Source organism: Rana temporaria, chromosome 3 (genome assembly GCF_905171775.1).
Source record: "Rana temporaria chromosome 3, aRanTem1.1, whole genome shotgun sequence".
Taxonomy (NCBI): Eukaryota; Metazoa; Chordata; class Amphibia; order Anura; family Ranidae; genus Rana; species Rana temporaria.
In genome coordinates, this window is record NC_053491.1 from 376,904,230 (window position 1) to 376,927,395 (window position 23,166).

At 44.1% G+C, this 23,166-nt stretch overlaps 1 protein-coding gene across 6 annotated transcripts in view; it reads left to right on the plus strand.

Moving 5' to 3' along the window:
• Positions 1 to 23,166, plus strand: part of ITPR2 (inositol 1,4,5-trisphosphate receptor type 2) — a 499,601-nt gene that overhangs the window by 388,011 nt on the left and 88,424 nt on the right. For all 6 annotated transcript variants that reach the window (XM_040345602.1, XM_040345605.1, XM_040345603.1 and 3 more), the window contains one exon: positions 15,689 to 15,814. In XM_040345602.1, coding sequence (XP_040201536.1) covers positions 15,689 to 15,814 — 126 coding nt within the window. The remainder of the gene's footprint in view (positions 1 to 15,688; positions 15,815 to 23,166) is intronic.

Here is a 23,166-nt window from a genome sequence, read left to right on the forward strand (position 1 = left end):
TTATTAAGATATGTACATTTAACATATTTAATACATGTTATTTACCTGTAAAAGCCTCACTTGTGTAGACATCAAACATCTCTGAGACTGCTGCTGGGCTCGACCTTCTTGGATGTGATGTCAGGAGCCCCAACAGACTCAGACTTGTCAAGGGACACTCTTTAGTATTCCCCTTTACTCCTCCCCTGGCAGCTACATAAAATGTTGTGTAGGGAATAAGGGAAGGGCGGAGGAGCTGGGCCAGCACATACAGTAATAAGACACTCCCAATGAAGGAGAGGGCTAAGATGTTCAAAAAGTTAGGGGGCTAAATTGACTCCTAGGCCTCGTACATACGACCGTTTTCCTCGACAGAATCCATCAAGAAACTTGGTGGCAGAGCTTTTTTGCCGAGGAAAACGGTCGTGTGTATGCTTTTCATCGAGAAAACTGTCAAGGAACTCGACGAGGAAAAAATGTTCTCTTTTTCCTCGACGGGAGTCTCAATTTCCTCGTCGTGTTCCTCGTCGGGCTGGTTTTCGACGAGAAACACGTTTGTGTGTATGCTTAGAAACCCGCGCATGCTCAGAATAAAGTATGATACGGGAGCGCACCTTCGGTAAAAGTAATGGAATGGAGATAACACATTTGTCACGCTGTAACAGACTGAAAAGTGGAAATCGTCTCTTACTAAACTTTTAGGGTCCTTTCACACAAGCGTTCGTCCGTTCATTACAAGTCCGTTAACGGACTTGTAATGAATCCCTATGGGATCACGTCCGTTAGCGGATGGAGCATCCGCTAGCGTCCGCGTCCGTCGGGATCCGCTTTTGCGAACGGAAGAAACCCCATAGGGGAGAGCGGAGCAGAGACAGGGCGGTCTCTGCACTGTGTGCGGGGACCGCCCTATCCGCCGACAGCTCAGCGGTGATCCCCGCTGAGCTTTGGCGGACACACGGAGCGGACCCAGAAACGGTCCGCTCCGTGTGAAAGAGCCCTTACATAACACGCAGTAACATAAGATTAGCAAAAGCAGCCCCAAGGGTTGTGCCAGTTGAATCGAACTTCCCCTGCCGTCGTATGTGTTGTACGTCACCGCGTTTGAGAACGAGGAGGTTTGGTCTTGACAGTGTGTACGCAAAGAAAGCTTGTCAAGATTCTCGACAAGCCTAAAAAGGAACTCGTCGAGGAAAACTATGGCCCAGATTTACAACCGAGATACGACGGTGTATCTCCAGATACGCCGTCGTATCTCTGAGTTGCGCCGTCGTATCTATGCGCCTGATTCTTTGAATCAGTTACGCATAGATATCCATTAGATCCGACAGGCATGTTAAGTATGGCTGTCGTTCCCGTGTCGAAATTTGAAAAAGTTACGTCGTTTGCGTAAGTCGTCCGTGAATGGGGCTGGACATCATTTACGTTCACGCCGAAACCAATGACGTCCTTGCGGCGTACTTTGGAGCAATGCACACTGGGAAATTCCACGGACGGCACATGCGCCGTTCCGAAAAAAACGTCAATCACATCGGGTCACAGTCGTTTTGCATAAAACACGCCCCCCTGATCCAAATTTGTCAGATTTACGCTACCCCGCCGCAACTTACGGAGCAAGTTCTTTGAGGATACAGCACTTGCCAGTGTAAGTTGCGGAGGCGTAATGTAAATCAGATAAGTTAAGCCCGCCCTAATTTCCGCGGCTCTACGTGAATCTGCCCCTAAGTGTCTTTTCCGACAAGTTCCTCGGTCGTGTTTACGAGGCCTTACTGAAGTAGTCAAATTTTCTAACAGGTTGAAAGGTACATTGCATGTGAACAAAAATTATTTATGAAAAGGAAAGAAACTACATTACATGAAACAAATGTAAAGCAACTGTCCACAAGTATGATATGATGAAGTACAAAGAAAAAAAAAAAAAAAAACTGATACAGTGAATATTAAATGCTTTAAGTACCCAAAATACCCTTTTCCACAAATTCTAAATAGGGAAAACAATAGTAGAATTTTAAAGAAGATTTCACCTATGCACCACAAGAAGTGAAGTTGAGAGTTTCGGTTTTGGTTAAATTGGTTATTTATCTTTTTCAAAATCCCTGTTTGTTCCAGGGCCGGATAAGGGGGGAGGGGGGGAAGCATGTGAATGGGTGCTGTTGGAACTGTATCCAATCATAATTAAGCCATTACATTCTGATTATCCTGTTGCAATGATGGTTGCAATCTGACTGCTTAGATGATTTGTAAACTGTGAAGGATTTTTACTTTAGCATAATGGCCCGGCGTTACGTAATCATGCTCAGGTTGGCGGTACTCGGGTTTTCTCTCTGTGTCCATGTTTTTTTATATCTCCGAATGAAACAATGAAACATTTTTATTTAAATTAAAACTTCCATGCAGGAGCCCCAGCTGCTTTATTACCTGGAGATCAGCAGAGGAAGATCTGTCATTTAGCTCGTCCCTGACATGCCTGCCTGCTCATGAATTAGTGAATGCAGGTGTCCTACCCATTCCGCCAGCAAATCCCCACCGCAATCACCCGAATGCAGAAGAAAGATTTCTTATTCCAGCAACTGAATTGGTAGACATTGGCTCTAGGCTCAGTTCATACCGATGCAGTTTGCCTTTGATCCATTTCTGCAGTGCTTTTTGCATGCGATTTTACCACGATTTGCGCTTTAGCTTTTTTCGGCCTTTTTGTTGGGCAGATTAAAAAATGCAAATCGTGGTAAACACGCACCACATGCTTTTCTGCAGCTTCTCCATATAAGTCTATTGAACCAAAAAAGCATGTTTTGCTCTAAGAAATGTCCCAGAGACATTTAGAAAAAGCAGCAGCTGAAAAAAGCATAGATGTGCATGTGTCCTATAGGAAACCACGTAAAATGAACTGTAGTACGTTTCTGCAAAAAGCACCAAAAAAAGATGTGAACCAGGCCTTAAAGGGGAGACCCCTTCTATTAGAAAATATGACATAATCAATATAATTGCTATACATGGCCTATTTTAATGTATTGCAATAAAAATGACCTTTCTGGTGTACAGAGATATGTCCAAATGTTTGTGAACACCTGACTTTCACACCTATCAATATGGCCAAAAGTGTGTGGACACTTATCTGAATGTTGGAGTTCAGGTGGTTTCTACAGCACATAAAGACGCTTTAGACAATTCTGCTCTGGTTCACACTGACAGCGGGAATGAAATTGTGAGGGGTTCTGCTGAACTCGCACAATTTAAATCCTGAATGTCAGTCTCAACTTCAGGGGCGATTTTAGAGACATCTGTGCGGGTTGCTGCGCAGATGTTCTGGAAATCGTACCCCGAAGTCGCCAAAAGTAGTATAGAAACTACTTTTGGGAATTGGTGAGGCGAGAATTGGCCTTCCTCTACTCACGCGCTGTCTGTGTGAGTAGAAGAATGCCGATAATCGCACTTCCTAGTTACACTGGGCCAGATTCACGTAGAATTGCGGCCGTGTAACGTAACCCGTTTACGTTACACCGCCGCAAGTTTTCAGTGTAAGTGCCCGATCCACTAAGCACTTACCTGTAAACTTGCGGCGGTGTATCGTAAACACGTCCGGCGCAAGCTCGCCCAATTCAAATGGGGCGGGTACCATTTAAATTAGGCGCGCTCCCACGCCGGACGTACTGCGCATGCTCCGTTCGCAATTTTCCCGACGTGCTTTGCGTGAACTTACGGCGGCCCGACGTGTTAGTGAATTGCGACGTGCGTAACGTACTTACGCCGGGAAAAAAAAAATTCAAAAGCGACGTGGGAACGACGGGCATACTTTAACATGGTGGAGTCATTTTACACCATGTTAATAGCACCCCTAACTTTGCGATGGAAAACTAAGACTTGCGCCGATGTAACGACGGGAAAAACCTTTGTGGATCGCCGTAACTGCTAATTTGCATACCCGACGCTGGAATACGACGTGAACTCCACCCAGCGGCGGCCCGAGGTACTGCATCCTAAGATCCGACGGTGTAAGTCAATTACACCTGTCGGATCTAAGGGCTATCTATGCGTAACTGATTCTATGAATCAGTCGCATAGATACTCTGAGAGATACAACAGCGTATCAGAGATACGCCGTCGTATCTCTTCTGTGAATCTGGCCCACTGTGATCAGCTGTGATTGGACACATCTGATCACATGGTAAAGAGCCTACGTCATAGGAGAGCCGATAAGTGGTTTTCCTGACATTGGGGTTCTGCACTGATAATCAGTGCAGTGATTATCAGTGAAGCCCCATAAGCGGTTCCTACCAGTGCCCATCAGTACTGCCTTTCAGTGCCCATCAGTGATGCCTGTCAGTGCCACCTATCAGTGCCCATAAAGGCTTCCCATCAATGCCTCCTATCAGTGCTACATATGAATGCCGCCTATCAATCCCCATCAGTGCTGCCTATCAGTGCCCATTAGTGCTGCATATTAGTGCCTCCATATCAGTGCCACCTCATCAGTTCCTATCAATGCAGTCTCATCAATGCACATCAGTGAAGGAGAAAAATTACCTATTTACTTTATTTTTTCAAACAGTCTTTTTTTCATTTGTTATACCACCAAAAGAAAGCGCTATCTGTCTCAAAAAATTATGAAAATGTTGTTTGGGTACAACATTGCATGACCGCGCAATTGTCATTCAAACTGCAACAGTGCTGAAAACTGAAAACTGGCCTGACAGGAAGGGGGTAAAAGCGGTATTGAAGTGATTAAAGTATATTTAAACCCTGGGCATCTCTTGTTTTTAAATATACAATAAAATCATAAAATCATTATAACTGTTGATCTTGTCAGAAATCATTGTTCTCAGCCTTAAGCCTCGTACACACGACCGAGGAACTCAACGGGCGAAACACATCTTTTTGCTTGTCGAGTTCCTTGTCAGGCTGTCGAGGAACTCGACAAGCCAATTTTCTCCATTCCCTTCAAGGAAATAGAGAACATGCTTTCTTTTTGGCTCGTCGAGTTTCTCGACAGTTTCCTCGACGAAAATGTACACACGACGGAGTTTCTCGGCAAAAACCAGCAAGAAACTTGCTGGGAGATATATTTTTGCAGAGGAAACCGGTCGTGTGTACATTTTCGTCGAGGAAACTGTCGAGGCCTTATACTGTATAAAAGCTTCAAAACCATGCCCCTCTATATTATGAGAAAGTGCAGTAGAGCAGGGTTCCTTGTCATACAGAAAGGTCAGTGAGCGTTGTCACCCGAAGGAAGTATGTTATAGGCAGAATTGCCAGGTAAAAATAAAGGGGAAAAAATGAAAAAAATAAAACGAATACAGCCATCACATCTAAGGACTGGTAGGCTATGATATATCGTTTTTTGAGGGTATAGATCGACTTGAGGCAAGAGTTTAGGGGAGGCCATTTTCTGTTCCGGCATGACGGTGCCCCTGTGTACTTATCCAGCTTCATGGTTTGACAAGTTGTTGATGTGGAGGAACTTGAGTGGTCTGCACAGTGCCCTGAACTCATCACTTCTGAACACCTTTGGAATAAATTGGAACAGTGATTGATTGAAACCAAGATATGACTTTACAAATGCGCATTTTGCAGAATAGACAAAAATCCCCCCACACACCCTGAAAATCTTGTTGAAAGCCTTCCCAGGAAAGCTGAGGCAACTATAGTGACAAAGAGGGGGCAACCCAGTATTAATGTCCGTGGTTTTTGAATGGAATGTACAACAAGCTAATATAGGTGTGTTGTTCCCGTGTCCAAAAACTGTGACAATATAATGGGGCAGATCCACAAAGGTATTACGCCGGCGTATCTCTTGATACGGCGCGTAATTTCAAATTTTGCGCGTTGTATCTTTGTTTTGTATCCTCAAAACAAGATACGACGGCATCTCGGCTAGATCCGTCAGGCGTACGTCTTAGTACGCCGTCAGATCTAAGCTGCAATTTTTTGGCGGCCGCTAGGTGGCGTTTCCGTTGAATTCCACGTCGAGTATGCAAAATAGCTAGTTACGGCGATCCACAAACGTACGACCGGCCGGCGCATTTTTTACGTCGTTTGCGTTCGGCTTTTTCCGGCGTATAGTTAAAGCTGCTGTTATGAGGCGTACTCAATGTTAAGTATGGCCGTCCGTTCCCGCGTCCAATTTTGAATTTTTTACGTCGTTTGCGTAAGTCGTTCGCGAATAGGGATTTGCGTAGAATGACGTCACCGTCGTGAGCATTGGCTAGTTCCGGGTTAATTTCGAGCATGCGCACTGGGATACCCCCACGGACGGCGCATGCGTAGTTAAAAATAAACGTTGTTTACGTCGGGTCACGACGTATTAACATAAAACACTCCCCCATCACAGAGATTTGAATGGCGCGCCATTACGCCGCCAAAGATACACTACGCCGCCGTAACTTACGGCACAAATTCTTTCAGGATTCGAAAAAAAAAGAACAAAGTTACGGCAGAGTAGTGTATCTTAAATACGCTGCGCCCGGCGCAGAGGTACGTGGATCTGCCCCATAGTGTATAAACAGACCCTGAGCCATGTCCCTGCATGACCAGTTATCCACACAGTCAACAGTCAACTAAAAATGACAGCTGGGAAAACAAAAGACTGAATGTTACCTGTGGTGTGACACAAAACAATTCTAAATTAAAGCAAAGTACAATATTTAAGCTTTTTAAACTTCAGCAAACAGAGACCTTTGTAGACGTTTAAACAAAAGTTAATCTGCATCAGTTGGAGGAAGTAGAAATGCAAAGAAAACAATCGATCCTGTGGCTTCTCAACCATTGCTAAAGATGTGGAACCCTTCCCTAATTAAAACAAAGCATATTTGTGTTATTTTATTTATTTGACTGCAGATGGGGGTTCCCTGTAAAAAAAAATGCATTCAATTTAAAGCAGCTTCTGCTTTTGCTTCTGCTTAGACCAAGTCAGCTGTTTTCTGAAGGCCTCAGGCCCCGTACACACGGCCGAGTTCCTCGGCTGAATTCAGCCAGAAACTCGATCGGAGCCGTATTCTGCCGAGAAACCTGGTCATGTGTACACTTTTGGCCGAGGAAACCGACGAGGATCTCGTCGGGCCAAATAGAGAACATGTTCTCTATTTCCTCGTTAGTCAATGAGGAAACTTGGCTCGCCGAGATCCTCGGCGGCTTCACAAGGAACTCGACGAGCAAAACGATGTGTTTTGCTCGTCGAGTTTCTCGGGCGTGTGTACGGGGCCTCAGAGATTTTTGCTCCTATTCTTGCTTATTGAGAAGTGTTTAAGGCTCCATGTTAACTTGACAGATAGTAACCCACGTTTAAAATGTTGCGTTTAGCAGCGTTTTGCCACATTTGCTTTTAGAATCGTTTTTTTAAATGACGAAAAACGGCTATAAACAAAACGCGGTTAGCGCATTTAGCCACGTTTGGCGTCTGAAATGTTGGAAACTTCGGCGTCTAAACTCCTTTTTTTGCCTTAAAAAAAGGCCTATAAACGCAACTGCCTAAAAACGACAGTAAACGAACCAGTGTACATGTACACATAAGATAACATTGAATGAGTTGAAAAAAGTGTCCAACTGCCTCTGAATGTCTGGTTAGCAGCAGCACTGTACATGGGGCCTTATAGGTAACAAAGATAAAGAAATATATAGAAATAGGACACCAAGGCAACCTAAAAATGGCAAAACAGAGCAGCCAATACTGCATAACTGCATCTCCACTTAAGGATCCAAGAGCCGAGCAGAAAGTCTGTTAGAATAGCCAGTTGGAGTATGTGTTTCTTACACGTATTTCTGTTAGTAGTTGCACACCACTGCCCTGGAAAGTACCAGGAAAGCCCTTAGATCACATAAACAACCAAAATGTAATCTGTTGCATCTTACAAGACTTTAGATGTTGTGGCTGCATTTGTTTTTTTTATCAAGGCTTTATTCCTTTATTTTCACCTGGTGATAACACTTTCTGTCCTAGAGTGACAACGCTCACTCACCGTACTGTATGTATGGAAGAGCACAGTAACCCTAGCCTGCTAACTCCTAATTTGGACTACAGAACACCCCCTCCCCTATCTATAGATATCTATCTATATTAGAGGTCGACCGATATGGGTTTTTCTCTGGCCAATGCCGATATTTGGAAATCGGGCGGCCGATGGCTGATATGTGTTGCCGATTTTAGCGGCCGATGTTTTAGGCCGATTTTTGTTTTCTTTTTTCCTTCATCTCAGAAAACCTAGGGTGGAGAGGTGGGGAGGAGGTTATTGTTTAGGGTGGTGAGGTGGGGTGCAGCCTGTCAGTGCCACATTAGTGCCCACTGGTGCAGCCCATCAGTGCAGCCTATCAGTATTCATTAGTGCCCACCAGTGCAACCTCATCAGTACCCACCAGTGGAGCCTATCAGTGTCCATCAGTGCCACCTCAGTGCCCACCAGTTCAACCTGTCAGTGCCACCTCAGTGCCCACCAGTGCAGCCCACCAGTGCCACCTCATTAGTGCCCACCAGTGCAGCCTATCAGTGTCCATCAGTGCCACCTCATTGGTGTCCATCAGTGCAGCTCATCAGTGCCCACCAGTGCCACCTCATCAGTGCCCACCAGTGCAGCCCATCAATGCCACCTCATCAATGCCTACCAGTGCATCCCATCATTGCCCACCAGTGCATCTCACCAGCACATATCACCTGCCCACCAGGGTATCACATCAGTGCCAACCAGGGTATCAGACCAGTGCATCACATCGGTGCCAAACAGTGCATCACATTAGTGCCAACCAGTGCATCACATCAGTGCCAACCAGGGTATCACCTCATCAGTGCCAACCAGGGTATCACCTCATCAGTGCTTCACATCAGTGCCCACGAGTACAGCCCAATGTCATTCACTGCCACCTTATCAATGCCCACCAGGCTCTGTTCCAACTCCTAGCCTAGCACAAGAAAGCGCCATTCATCCCTGGCCCTGAAGTGCTGCACGCCCCGCCTCTGTCTACAAACCCCAGAATGCAGAGCTGGCCGGTAACAGCCATTTATTCATAGGTCCACATAAAAAAATCATAGCAATGTGACCAGGTTGTGTAACCATAAAATGTCCATCCAAAAATGGAAGCCTCTACAAGGGGATTATAAGCAAAATTCAGCAGGAGCTACAGAGGATAAAAAAGAAGAGAGGCGCCTCTAATGCCGCGTACACATGGTCGTTTTTTGCCTTGTAAAAAAACGTTGGTTTTTTTTCATGAGAACTTCATTTTAAAAAACGATGCTGCCTACACACCATTGTTTTTTCAAAATGCTCTAGCAAAGCGCAGTTACGTTCAGCACGTACGGCGGCACTCTGTTCCATTCAAGCTTGCGTCATAACTTGCTTCTGAGCATGCGCGGGTTTAAAAACGACATAAAAAATTGAAGCATGTTCGCATTTTTTTTTGTTGTTTTTCAGAAGACATAAAACAAAGTTTTCCCCACATACGGTCATTTTAAATGACGTTTTTAAAATGTTTTTTTCTTTTCATTACAAAAAACGTCCGTGTGTACGCGGCATAAGTGTCAGCTTTACCCCGGATGCCTGTATATTTAGATGTGCCTGTTTTAATCATCAACCATGTGAGTTGCTAAATGTTGTACCTTCATTAAATGTAACCATATTGCCACACTTAGAGGCGCCTCTCTTCTCTTTTATACTTATATTGTGACTTGACACTACTTGTATATCAAGACATCGCTTGTATATCAAGTCAAAGGTTTTACTCCTAGATATACAGGAGATGATCAGGTGTACACAGAGATAAAGTGGGCAGGGGTGACAACATGGTTTAAGGAAAACACTTTAGTGGGCACAGAAAGTTAAGTGCCAACTGGGTTTCTGGAAGGATCAACAGTTTGTTTTTGATGTTTTTTCTTGCACTTATATAACAAAGTATTTAACAGATGGAAAGGGCACAACTAAGATAAGATCTTTGTTATATTTACATATAATTTAAATGGAGCTATTTTGGTTTTGGGTAGAGTCGGGAAGGTTAAACCTTATGTAAATTTTTATTCCTAATAAAGAACAAGACCTAAAGGCTTGGTTCACACAGGCAGTAATAAAACACCCACTCACCATAAAATAACATAGCATCCAGAGGGGTGAGTACACATTTCTCTGATACTTTAGTGCAGTGGCCTCCAAGCTGTGGCCCTGGTTCCGGATGCTTGCCTGTATCCAGCCCTTGAGGCGTTATTCCTGCCACTGACACCAACAATGGGGCACTAGTCTTGCCACTGACACCAACGGGGCATTATTTCTTCCACTGACAACACAAATGGGACACTATTTCTCCTCCTAATACCATAGATCGGGCATTGTTTACTCCCACTGGGCACATTCTGACCCACCTAAAGTCTGAAGGACAGTAAACTGGCTTTTTCTTTCAAAAGTTTGGAGAGCCCTGCTTTAGTGCGTGGCGTGCCAATCCTAACTAGGCATTATGGCCCGGATTCTTAAAGCACTTATGCCGACGTATCTTTATATACGCCGCGCAAGTGCACAGATGCGCCGTCGTATCTATGCGCCTGATTCTTAATGTTAGATACGCCTGAAATGTGGCTTCATCCGACCGACGTAAGTTTCCTACGCCTTCGGAGCCTGGGCGCATATTTACGCTGGCCGCAAGGGGCGCTTCCATTGATTTACGCGTTGAATATGCAAATGACAGAGATTCACGAACGTACTTGCGCCCGTCGCAGTAGTATACGCCGTTTACATAAGGCGTACGTCCGGCGTAAAGTTATTCCACCTATAGGAGGCGCATCCCATGCAAAGGTATGGATGACGGAACAGCCGTCGTATTTTACGTTGTTTACGTAATTCGTACGTGAATGGAGCTGGGCGTACGACTCACGTCGTAGGCATTGAGCCGTCGTATCTTAGGGAGTAAATTTGACGTGATTCTGCCCATCATTTGCATGGGGTCAAGCTTCATTTAAATGGATCACGCCCACTTCCTTCCTACTTTGAATTAGGCGGGCTTACGCCAGACAATTTACGTTACGCCGGCGCAACGTTGGGAGCGAGTGCTTTGTGAATACTGTTCTTGCCTCTCAATGTTACGTCGGCGTAGCGCATATGAGATGCGGTACGCCAGCACAAATATACGCCGCTCTATGTGAATCCGGGCCCTTGAGTTTGTCAGGTAAAAGCACCTGTCAACTCGCCCATTAAAGCCAATGGGGCTGTGCTGCAACCACACACCAGATGTGACTATCGCGGTTGGGGTGTGGTAGCTCAATGTAAAATTCCCATTGGGATGGAAAAAACAAGCATTTAAGTGGCAACAGTATCACCTACCAAAGGCCTGTAAACTGGCTGCAAACACCCTCTGGAAAGGTGATCCTCCGCAGATCGCTTTTCAGAGAGTAGTAGAGAATGCCACCTGTGAGAATGATCCCAAATAAAGTCATGATTCCAGTTACCAGGAAATCATAAACCAATGATATCTTCATTTAGTGCAAATATGCAAAGACATACAATTACAGTTGCCCACGCATAGGGATATTTTAAGCATTTATACAATCAGATTAACACCATCTGAACCTTGACATATGCTTTTTAAGCTGGAATACCGAGTACTGAAGTGGTATTCTAAGAAAAGCACGTCATGTGCTATCTCTTTGGTCGGAGTACAAATAGTACAATTATAAGTGTGCTGGAAAAAGCATGCAGATAAATGAAATACATCCTGTATATTGAATAATATTGAAATCAAATAACCAGATATAATCTTTACAATTGGTGGCGTTTTTGATCTTAACAAATTTATTTTTGGTGTCTTGATTTTGACATTGGATTGGTATAAGGAAGTAGCCAATGTATATATCTTTTAAACTCTGTTTATTGAGCTCAGAATACAGTTACATATTCAGTAATGACAGTGGTTTTACAGTATCCACAGTAAGCAAAAGTACTAAAAAACTGTAAAAAAATGATAGTTTTGTGGAATTATTTTGCACATTTACACAAACAAGCTGGACAGAAAATAGAAGGGATCAGAGAAGGATTGAAGATAGATGGCCATACCCTAGTTCACCAAAGAGTGTGAAATTGAAGAGTACGGTTATTTTCTAGGTTGTTGGTGAATGTAGATTTGTACCATGGATCCCAGATTTTCTGAAATTTAGAGGGCAGTTTCGGCTATCCTAATGACCCTCTCTCTCATAGGGAAGATTTTGATTAGGTAATGCTAGCCATGGGGCCAGCGTGTGAGGGAAAGTATTCATCCATTTGACTGCGCTCATCTTGCGTGCCATGATTAAGGTTTCCCTGGTATAATGCATCCTCAGCTCTTCATCCAATATACCAAATTACAAATCTCAGAAGTGCACAGTATAGGGATTTGCAGCATGGAGGCACTTGGACCAATAAGCAGGTATCACCGGTCAAAACCATAGTAAGTGTACAAAATGTATTAGTATGTTAGGAACAAATATCCTCCCGATTTTCTTGTGGCATACCACAAGTAATGGTTTGTCAACGTATATTACTTTGAACATTGAGGAAAGCATATAATGTGCAATTGAATTTTAATAGCCCAAAAACCTTTTTATGTGTGGGTAATTGTTTTTTTTTTTAAATACTTTTTATTGAGTTTTCATGTGAAAAAAGGGATACATAACACAGCCTCTGGGCATACCCCGGCTGAGATAACATTATAATAATCCTACAGATTTTAAACTGTTCTATAGAACTTACTACAACTTAAACTGCTTGTGTCGTCAAAGTAAAGAGGTAAGGGGAAGGATAATGAATCCTGTTCTTCAGGTGACCACATCAGGAAGAAGTGCTGAGGTTGAGGGTAACGTCTGAAGGAGAACCTTCAGGTAGTAACAAAATTAGGTCTTCACCGCTACAAGGCTTTTAGCTGAAATTAACATTCAAAGGGTTCCAAAACCTATTGTGTTGCGTTCGTGCTCTTCTGATTCTAACCAAATTGTGTCAAACTGGGCAGCATCTGGAGAGATAGACTGTTTTGTATAGTGGCACCGATGAGTTGATCAGCGATTTACATGTATTCAAAGTAGGTACCTCTGTTTGTTTCCACTTTATGAGTAGAGCCTTTCTAGCATAGAATAGTAGAAGGCCTATTAGTGTTCTGGTCGCTCGACAGTGGGCCAAGGAGCCCACCAGACCCAGCAAGCAGATCAACACATTCAGGGGAACATGGATCATGATCAAGGTTTCAATGAAGTTCGAGAGCTGGATTCTGGGACAGGACCATAACATATGGTTAAAGTCGCCATACCACACTTCCAACAGTTGGAGGAGGAATTTGGGTAAATTTAGGATAATCTTTGGGGTGACAAATAGATCCTATGAATCAGTTTAAATTATAGCAACCGGTCTCTGATGGAGATGAGTTGTAAGAATACTCCCAGTCATCTTTGGGTAATTGTTTTTATATGTCTGTACATATTTGCACTAATATATCAACCAAGGAAGCTGCCATCTTGGCTCCTGTTTCATCTTCAACTGCCATGATGCTGCACATGTGATCAGTTATAACACCAGCCATTTTATGGTTTCACAGCTTGGTTGAGAGCATAAGCAATGTGACAGTTACATTCCCGGCATTTGCCGAGAATGTAACTGTTTTTTGAAACTGTTAAATTGATGGGTTTAGCTGCACTTTAATTTGTAGAGGATTCCATTCTATTTTTTTCTTTATGTGTTGTCATGAGGTAAGAGGATTGTGCCCTTTTGGTTTGTGACCCAGTTGGGGGGCATTTTCTGTCTCAGAAAAACACTGGGAGGTGAATGGAAATCCCACCTGAACAGGCATCCTAATTGATAAATTTTCCCTCAGCTCTGTTTTCAGTGACAGTTTAAACATTTTTGGATCTCCCTGTAATTTCTGTTCTGGACAAATGGTCACAAGGATATCTTGTGATAGTGGATCAGTGTGAGCGATAGAAACACAAAAGATGTTTTATCTCTTCTAAACTTTTTCCAAAACAACATAACATTTTGTCTGGAATTCAACTTTAACGAAGTCCAGCATGCCAACATTGAATGTTTTCTAGTACCCAGCATTTGTCCTCTATAAAAAAGAAGCAAAACACATGAGGATATTAAGGCTCTGTTCACACCTAGGCGTATATACGCCTGTAGTGCGACGCCGCAGCCGCCCCTGAGACGCTGGAGGGATGATTTCACATTGCCCTCTATGGAGATGGTTCACATCTCCACGCCGAACGCCGTACGCCTGCCGGCTGAAAACAAGTCCCGGACCTTTTTTTCAGGCGGCTTTCGGTGTTCGGCATAGGAGATGTGAACCATCTCCATAGAGGGGGTACAGCTGCATTCACAATCGCTGCGTTTTGTCGCCGCAAATCGCGGTACAAAACGCTGCAATTTGTCGCCGCAATTCGCGGGACAAAACGCCGCGATTTTGTACGCCAAGGTGTGAATGCAGCCTAAGTCTAAACTAGTTTTTCCAAACGTCTGAATGTTGGTGTAGGGCCACTAAAAGTAAATATGGTGGATTTACTAGAGGCAAATAGACTTCTATCTTCCAATCATGTGCAAAAATGCATCTGATTGGGCATTCTTTACAAAGTGAAGCTTCACCACATTCACTAAGCTCTGTGGAAAAAGAGTGTAACTGCAGGTCTATTTACCTGTAGTAAATCCATCCCAAGATCTGCTGATTGAGCATAGAGCAATAAATCTTGGAAACATAGATCATTATAGGTGGATGAGACCCCATTGATGATGATTAGCAAGTAAAACCAGAAACGGTGTATCTTTTTTTCTTGATGAGTATGTCCTAGGGGAGTGCTTGCTCTCGCTTATGAAACCACTTGCTATGAAGGTGCTCCTCTACCCAATTAGTTTTTTGTAAAAGGGATGGAGAGCAAATAATGGAAAGTAAATGGAGTTTGAGTTTTATTGACAAAAGTGAAACCTCCCATAATGAGTTTGTGAGGCTATAAATTATTATTATATACTCGAGTATAAGCCAAGTTTTTCAGCACATTTTTTTGTGCTGAAAATGCCCCCCTCGGCTTATATTCGAGTCATCTTTTTGCGCCTGATCTCCCGGAATTTGGGGACCCAGTACCGGCTGGCCGTAGGACCCCTGGACCCCAATCTTGGCATACATGTAGCCCCACTCTTCCTCTACAAGTGTGAAAAGTTTGTTGTCCAGGGGGACCAGGAGCCGGGGAGAACCGATTTTTTTAACCGGGGACCCCTTCCATAGACTCCCATGTTAAACAGTAATTTCTCCGGTGACTTTGGGGACCCGGTACCGGCCGGTTGTAGGTCCCCTGGACCTGGAACCTGGCACACATGTAGTCCAATTTCTGGTTGATCTGCCGAAATTTTGGGACCTGGTACCGGCCGGCCGTAGGACCCCTGGACCCAAACTTGGCACACATGTAGCCCCACTCTTCCTCTACAAGTGTGCAAAGCTTGTTGTCTGGGGGACCTACGGCTGGGGAGCACCGATTTTTCAAAGCTAGGCACCCCTTCCATAGACTCCCATGTTAAACGTCAGTCTAGTCATGGACACAGTGAGGCATGCACATGGATACGTTTTCCCAGTTTTTTGTGGTAAAATTAAGTGCCTCGGCTTATACTCGAGTATATACGGTAATTATTTATTATTTATTTATTTATTAATTATAATTATATAATAATTATAAATCAGCAGGACTTTTGGGGTAATTTTTGTAATTGACCACCCGTGATGACTTTGGATCTGTCTTCCTTCGCAGATAACCAAGCTCTTTTCTGGTTCTCCCGACACATATCACTCTGGGGCAGCATCTCCTTCAACCTGGCAGTTTTCATCAACCTGGCCGTGGCTCTGTTCTATCCATTTGGAGATGATGGAGATGAAGGTGAGTGCAATATCTCTTCTGCCTTTATGAGCAAGTGAAGTTCTATGCATGTTTGATACCCTAGTAATTCCGTTTAGTGCTCCTGAAGTATCTAGGGCAACGGTCTCTCTCAGATTATTATTTTTTGGCTTTGATACTTTTACTCAAATAACTGGTACTAGGCATGTGCATTTGTTTTCGTCCGAATGCATTTTTGTCCGAATTTCAGGTATTTTCGTTATTGTTTTAACAAACGATAACGAGAGCACAGAAAACGAAAAACGAAAGATCCGTAATAAAAAATGCTTTATTTTCGTTTTCGTTGCGGTCGAATGTGACTAACCTTAAGGGCTCTTTCACACGTCCTTTCAGTTTTTGTGTCCGCTCCGTCGGCTCAGCGGGGATCCCTGCTGAGCTCTCGGCGGATAGGGCGGTCCCCGCACACTGTGCAGGGACCGCCCTGTCTCAGCTCCGCTCTGCCCTATGGGGAACCGGATGCAGACGGACCGTCTGTCCGTCTGCATCAGTTCCGTTCCGCCGGACGGAAGAAAAATAGGGTTTTCTTCCGTCCGAAAACCGGATGCCGACGGACGCGGACGCTCCATCCGCTAACGGACGCGTTCCCATAGGGATTCATTACAAGTCCGTTAACGGACTTGTAATGAACGGACAGGCGGAGCGGATGTGTGAAAGAGCCCTAACTCTATTAGTCCAATATTATTCTTCATAAAGAGAAAAGATTCGACATAAAGAGAAAAGATTTGACATTATAGAGACATGAAGAAGAGTCGACATAGAGAGAAAAGATTCGACATAGAGAGAAAAGATTCGACATAGAGAGACATGAAGATTTGACTAAGTAGCTAAAAACAACTGTAAAGTATGCCTGTGAAATAGTGCATATTTCTTGTACTTAGAACTGTCTCTGCACAAAGTGTCATTTCTGAAGGAAAAGAAGTAATTTAAAAATGACTCGTGGCTATAATGAATTGTCGGCTCCCGGCAATTCAGAGAGAATTCATTCATAAAAAAAAATAAAAAATGTGGGGGTCCCCCCAAAATCGATTATCAGGCCCTTCAGGTCTGGTATGGATATTAAGGGAACCCCGCCGTCAATTAAAAAAAAAAATGACATGGGGTTCCCCCAAATATTCATTCCAGACCCTTTAGGTCTGTTGTGGATTTTAAGAGGAACTTCACCCCGAAAAAAAAAAAATGGCGTGGAGTTCCCCCAAAAATCCACACCAGACCCCTTATTCGATCCCGCAACCTGGCCGGCCGCAGAAAAGAGGGGGGGGACGAGAGAGCGCCCCCCCCCTGAACCGTACCAGGCCACATGCCCTCAACATGGGGAGGATGTCCTCATGTTGATGGGGACAAGGGCCTCATCCCCATAACCCTTGCCCGGTGGTTGTGGGGGTCTGCGGGTGGGGGGCTTATCAGAATCTGGAAGACCCCTTTAACAAAGGGGACCCCCAGATCCTGCCCCCCCCCTATGTGCATTGGTAATGGGGTACATCGTACCCCTACCAATTATTTACACTTCCTTAGTGAAATGGTAGGGGTACAATGTACCCCATTACCAATTGACATGGGGGGGCAGGATCTGGGGGTCCGCTTTGTTAAAGGGGTCTTCCAGATTCTGATAAGCCCCCCGCAGACCCCCACAACCACCGGGCAAGGGTTGTGGGGATGAGGCCCTTGTCCCCATCGGCCGGTAATTGAGGCTGCGGGTTTGCGGCCTTCTGCAGGCCTCAGCTTCCTTCTGTGAAGGCCGCAAAGCTGCGGCCTCAATTACCTGCCGGCCCGCGCCAGCCGGTAATTAAGGCCGCGACTTTGCGGCCTTCTGCAGGCCTCAGCTTCCTTCTGTGAAGGCTGCAAATCGCACCCCGCGCCGACCGATAATTGAGGCCGCGGCTTTGCGGCCTTCTGCAGCTCTAAGCTTCCCCAGGCGCCAGGTCACAATTTCTTGTCGCAATTGCAGATTTTGTCGAGGCCTGTACTAAACCATCCTCATCCTCTATCACCCAAGCAGAGACTAGTGTGCAGTCTACTGCAGCTTACAGGGTGGCTTATTCTGCCTCCTTGTCCACAGCTACTCCGGCCATAGTCAGCTGAGTTATTTGAACACAGTGTCAGCCCTTTTGCTCCTTGACAATGCATAGCCATTACTTGATTCAGATCTTGGTTCTGAGGTTGAGGAAGGTAGGAACATGAGCCTACTGAGGGGAAAAAAACAATAAATTGCCAGTCATGTTCCCTCAGCTGCAGCATATTGGCAAATTGGCTTCAGTGATGATGATGATGATGATGAGGTCACGGACGTAAAGAGCAGCCACCCTATTCCACCAGATTGTGGAGCTATTATCTACCAGCCCACTTCCCACAGCTCAGCTGTCTGGACCTTTTTTAACACATGTGCATCTGATCGCACTGTTGCAATTTGCAAACTTTGCCTCAAGCAGATCCAGTGTGGCAAAAGCACCAGCCATTTGGGCACCACATGCTTCACAAGGCATTTAACCTCCCACCACTAAGTCCGTTGGCAAGAGCATTGGAAAACAACACAAAAGGGACGCAATTCTGTTCCTCTTCACTCCTCACCTTTCAGAGGAGAACTGAAAAATGTTGGCCTCATCACTGTCTGTACCGGTGCCAATGGTCACCAGGACAAATAGAGAGGATGATACACAGACGACAATAAAAACCTGACAGAGGTTCTAACTCTTCTACACTCTGTCCAAAGCTAAAAAATGTGCTTTGGGCAGTGAGTTGCTAGTTTGCATATTTTTAGCTTGCACAGATCCAGGAAATCATTTGTCAAATATATCGAGATTTTTTTTGTAGTTATTTTGTTGTAGACAATGTGCAGATTATCATTAAAACCAGAGTTTATTACGTTACATTATTGCTGCCTGATTAGTTCAAATCTCTTTCCCTTCTGTGTTTGGACATGTTTTCTGTAGGAGGGTTGGCAGGTAGAAAACAGCTGAGCCCGCTGTCTGCTCTGCACCGTCCACTCATAATAGCTCTTTCAGGGACCCCGTCACATGATGTCTGCACGGCTTATGTTCCACATGTGCCTGCACGTGTTTGAGCCGAGGCACTGGCCCCCTGGGTCTCCGAGCTGTACAGAAAAAGCTTCTTCTGTCTTATTAGGAGGCCCTGTTTGTGCAGAAAGTGACATAAATATTCATTACTAGTTTAAGGTTAGAGGCGGCTTTCTCACGTGTACTCATGATTACTGTAGTCACCCTGGCTTACAGTGGAAGGAGGCACGGAGAAATATGAACCTGCAGCGTCTCAGGATCTATGTCACGGGATTTATTTATAGGGCTCATGCACACGGACAGCAAATGAAACCATCCATCTGTACGATCCAAAATGAATGTGTTTTGGTAAAAGCAGATTAACAACAGTGTTTTGAGCCTGCATTATGCACAATACTTCATCTGAACATTGGGCTGCTTATCAGGTTTATTTCTTGCCTATGTCCCATTTTAAAGAGGAGCTACAGTCTTCTAATGAAAAATGCAATTCAAAAAATCCCCATTCTCCTTAAAAAATGCTTTTTTAAATTTGGATATTGTCAATATTTTACTTGGCTTATTTTTATTTGGCTATTAAGTGCTTATTTGTCAAATCTCCAGTTTGCTTGTCCCTAATAAAATGCTAGCAGCGCCATCTTAGGTGAGGACATCTGAATGCAGCACCAGTTCTAGGATGTAGTGCAGCTGGTTTACCCAGCATGCACCTCCTGATCTTGCGCATGTGCATGAGTACCATGAGATTACAATATTAGGATGCCCAAAGACTCTTAGGATAGATGACGCTGACATCCCAGGAGTCCTAGGGAATCGCCTAATGATGAAATTGCCTAGGCGGCCAGGACAGGAAGTGCCTGCAAACTGTATTTAAAAAAGGTATTTAGAAATAATAAAAAAATGGTCAATTACCATTTTGCACTGCGCTGCCAATGGCCATTATTATAAGAGAAAGTAAAAAAAAAAAATGGGTGAAACTCCACTTTAAGCTGGTGCCATGGCTGCTGCCCCAGTAGTGACTCCTTTCTCTTGCAGCAACGTATGGAGTTATGCTTGCATGCAGAGACTAGAGTTGTCTCTCCCTACAATGTGTGCATCAATAGAAACATACAGTCCCATAGTTCAGGATGACAAGGCACTGCCCTCCCCCTGATTTCTCCATGATAACAGATCAAAACTGTTAACTCTTTCCTGTGAAGACTAGTTGTTCAGGGAAGCAACTGTGAGAGAGCAGGAGCTAGAAGCATTGAAAGTTGTAAACTGCAAGGGCTGGGGTAAGAAGTTGAATAAATAATTTACTGGGATTTAAACAACATCTTATTGTTCTATCCCTTGTAGAACAGAAAACCATCCTTCATCAGTGGATCTACTCTACTGCCTCGTACACACAACTGATTTTCCTGCCAGGAAAACTGCCAAGAGAGCTTTTGGCCAGGAAAACTGGTCTTGTGTATGCTTCCTCGCAGTTTCCCCGGCGGGAAAATAGGGAACCTGCTCTCCATTTTCCCGCCGGGATTCCCAGCGGTTTTAAATCCTATGGGGAAACACTGCGAGGGAGCATACACACAGCTGGCCAAAGCTCTCCCCGCAGTTTTCCAGACAGGAAAACCTCTCGTGTGTACACCGGGAAAGCTACAGAGCAGGTTCTCGGGTTTTCCCATTGAGATTTTCAGCTGACTTTATACCGCCGGGAATCCCGATCATATGTACAGGGCTTACCCCCTGACCATTTCATTGGTAATAGCCAAATTACCCTATGATTTCATGGAATGGCTGGAGGCATCTATATGTAAGGAGTCAAGGGTCCAAAATGTATTTGAGGTTTGGGAATCTTTCATTTAAACCTTGCCTGTATACTATAGCTATATATACCATAGATACTCAACAATCTATAGTACAGTGCACTCAACACACCCAGTGCTACCAAAGCAAACTGCAAACTGCTCTTCTGCGACCTGTGACATGTCGCAGAAGATTTCGAGGAGGGGAGGGGGAAAGAGGAACTAGGCCTAGGCGATCCCAGCGGAAGTGGGAGCGGATACCTGTAAAAACTAGGTACCTGACAAATATGGGAGAGTAGGAGGGGAGGAGGACCTTTTGGGTGGAGTTTTGCTTTAAGGTTCACCTCTAGATCAGCATTCCTAGTTTGTTCTCACACTATACTTACTAATTGTACACTGTTATTCTTATATCGTTTCACTAGCCAAATGTTGCGGCCCATCTATTTTTAACGGCATTTTCGTATAAAAAAAGTCTATTGCAAAAAAAAAATTTGTTTACTGGGGAATGTTTAGTGGTTTTGTTTATATACAGTGACTTGAAAAAAGAAAATTATACAAAATGTCTCTACCAGCTTTGCACATCTATAGAGTGATGCTGCGTACACACGATCGTTTTTCGGCATGAAAAAAACGTTGTTTTTAAAAAATGTTGTGGGCTTCACATCATTTTTCGGGCTCTGAAAAACGACAACATTTTTTTTCGAACATGCTGCATTTTTTAACGTCGTTTTAAACAATGTCTTTTTTCGGGTTGTAAAAAATGATCGTGTGTGGGCTAAAACGACGTTAAAAACCCGCACATGCTCAGAAGCAAGTTATGAGACGGGAGCGCTCTTCTGGTAAAACTACCGTTCATAATGGAGTAAGCACATTCATCACGCTGTAACAGACAGTAAAGCGTGAATCGTCTTTTACTAACACGGAATCAGCTAAAGCAGCCCAAAGGCGAATGGAACTTCCCCTTTATAGTGCCGTCGTACGTGTTGTACGTCACCGCGCTTTGCTAGAGCATTTTTTTAAAACGATGGTGTGTAGGCAACATCGTTTTAATGATGAAGTTGGAAAAACATAGTTTTTTCTACATGCCGAAAAACTTTGTTTTTTTTTTCATGCCGAAAAATGATCGTGTGTACGCGGCATAGCATCCATTCTTCTTTGTAAAATAGCTCCAGCTCTGGCAGATTGGGTGTATCAGAGCATCTGTGAACAGAAATTTTCAAGTCTTGCCACAAATTCTCAATTGGATTTAGGTCTGGACTATGCGTTGATCTAAACCATTCCATTGTAGCTCTTGCTGTTTGTTTGGGGTTGTTGTCCTGCTGGAAGATGAACCTCCGCACCAGTCTCAAGTCTTTTGCAGACTCCATCCCTTTTCCCATCAACTCTGACCAGCTTCCCTGTCTCTGCTGAAAAAAATCATTCCCACAACATGATGCTGCCACCACCATGTTTCACGGTGTGGATGGTGTGTTCAGGGTAATGTGCAGTGTTAGTTTTCTGCCACACATATCTTTTGCTTTTATGCCAAAACGTTAAATATTGGTCTCAACTGACCAGAGCACCTTCTTCCATGTTTGCTGTGTCCCTCACATGGCTTTTTGCAAAGTGCAAACGGGACTTCTTATGGCTTTCTTTCAACAATGGCTTTCTTCTTGCCACTCTTCCATAATGGCCAGATTTGTGGAGTTCACAACTAATGGTTGTCCTGTGGACAGATTCTCCCACCTGAGCTGTGGATCTCTGATGCTCCTCCAGAGTTACCATGGGCCTTTTGGCTGCTCCTCTGATTAATGTTCTCCTTGCTCGGCCTGTCAGTTTAGGTGGACGGCCATGTCTTGGTGGGTTTGCAGTTGTGCCATACTCTTTCAGTTTTTGGATGATGGATTAAACAGTGCTCTGTGAGATGTTCAAAGCTTGGGATATTTTTTTTATAACCTAACCCTGCTTTAAAGTTCTCCACAACTTTATCCCTGACCTGTTTGGTGTATTCCTTGACTTTCATGATGCTTTTTGTTCACTAAGGTTCTCTAACAAACCTCTGAGGGATTCACAGAACAGCTGTATTTATACTGAGATTACATTACACACAGGTGTACTTTATTTACTAATTAGTTGACTTATAAAGGCAGTTGGTTCCACTAGGTTTTAGTTAGGGGTATTAGAGTAATGGGGCTGAATACAAATGCACCCTACACTTTTCAGATATTTATTTCTAAACATTTTTGGCTGCGACAAAATGTGGAAAATTTCAAGGTGTATGAATACTTCTTCAAGGCACTGTCTGATAAAAGAAGTATTTTTTTTTTCTGTCAACAAAGGTTAATTTTCACTGTAATCTTGACCTGGCTCTCAGAGCAAGTCTTGTGTTCTATTGCATCAGCAGTAAGGGGATTCCTTGAAATTTACTTTTCCAGAGAATCAGAACTTCCTCTTCTCCTCCTCCGTCTCCGGCCATGCAGATCCAAAAATCGCAATTCTACTTCTCCGTCTCATTGAGATACTTCCTCCTTATTATACTTACTCTTCCCTCCAGTGACCTGTCCTTCCT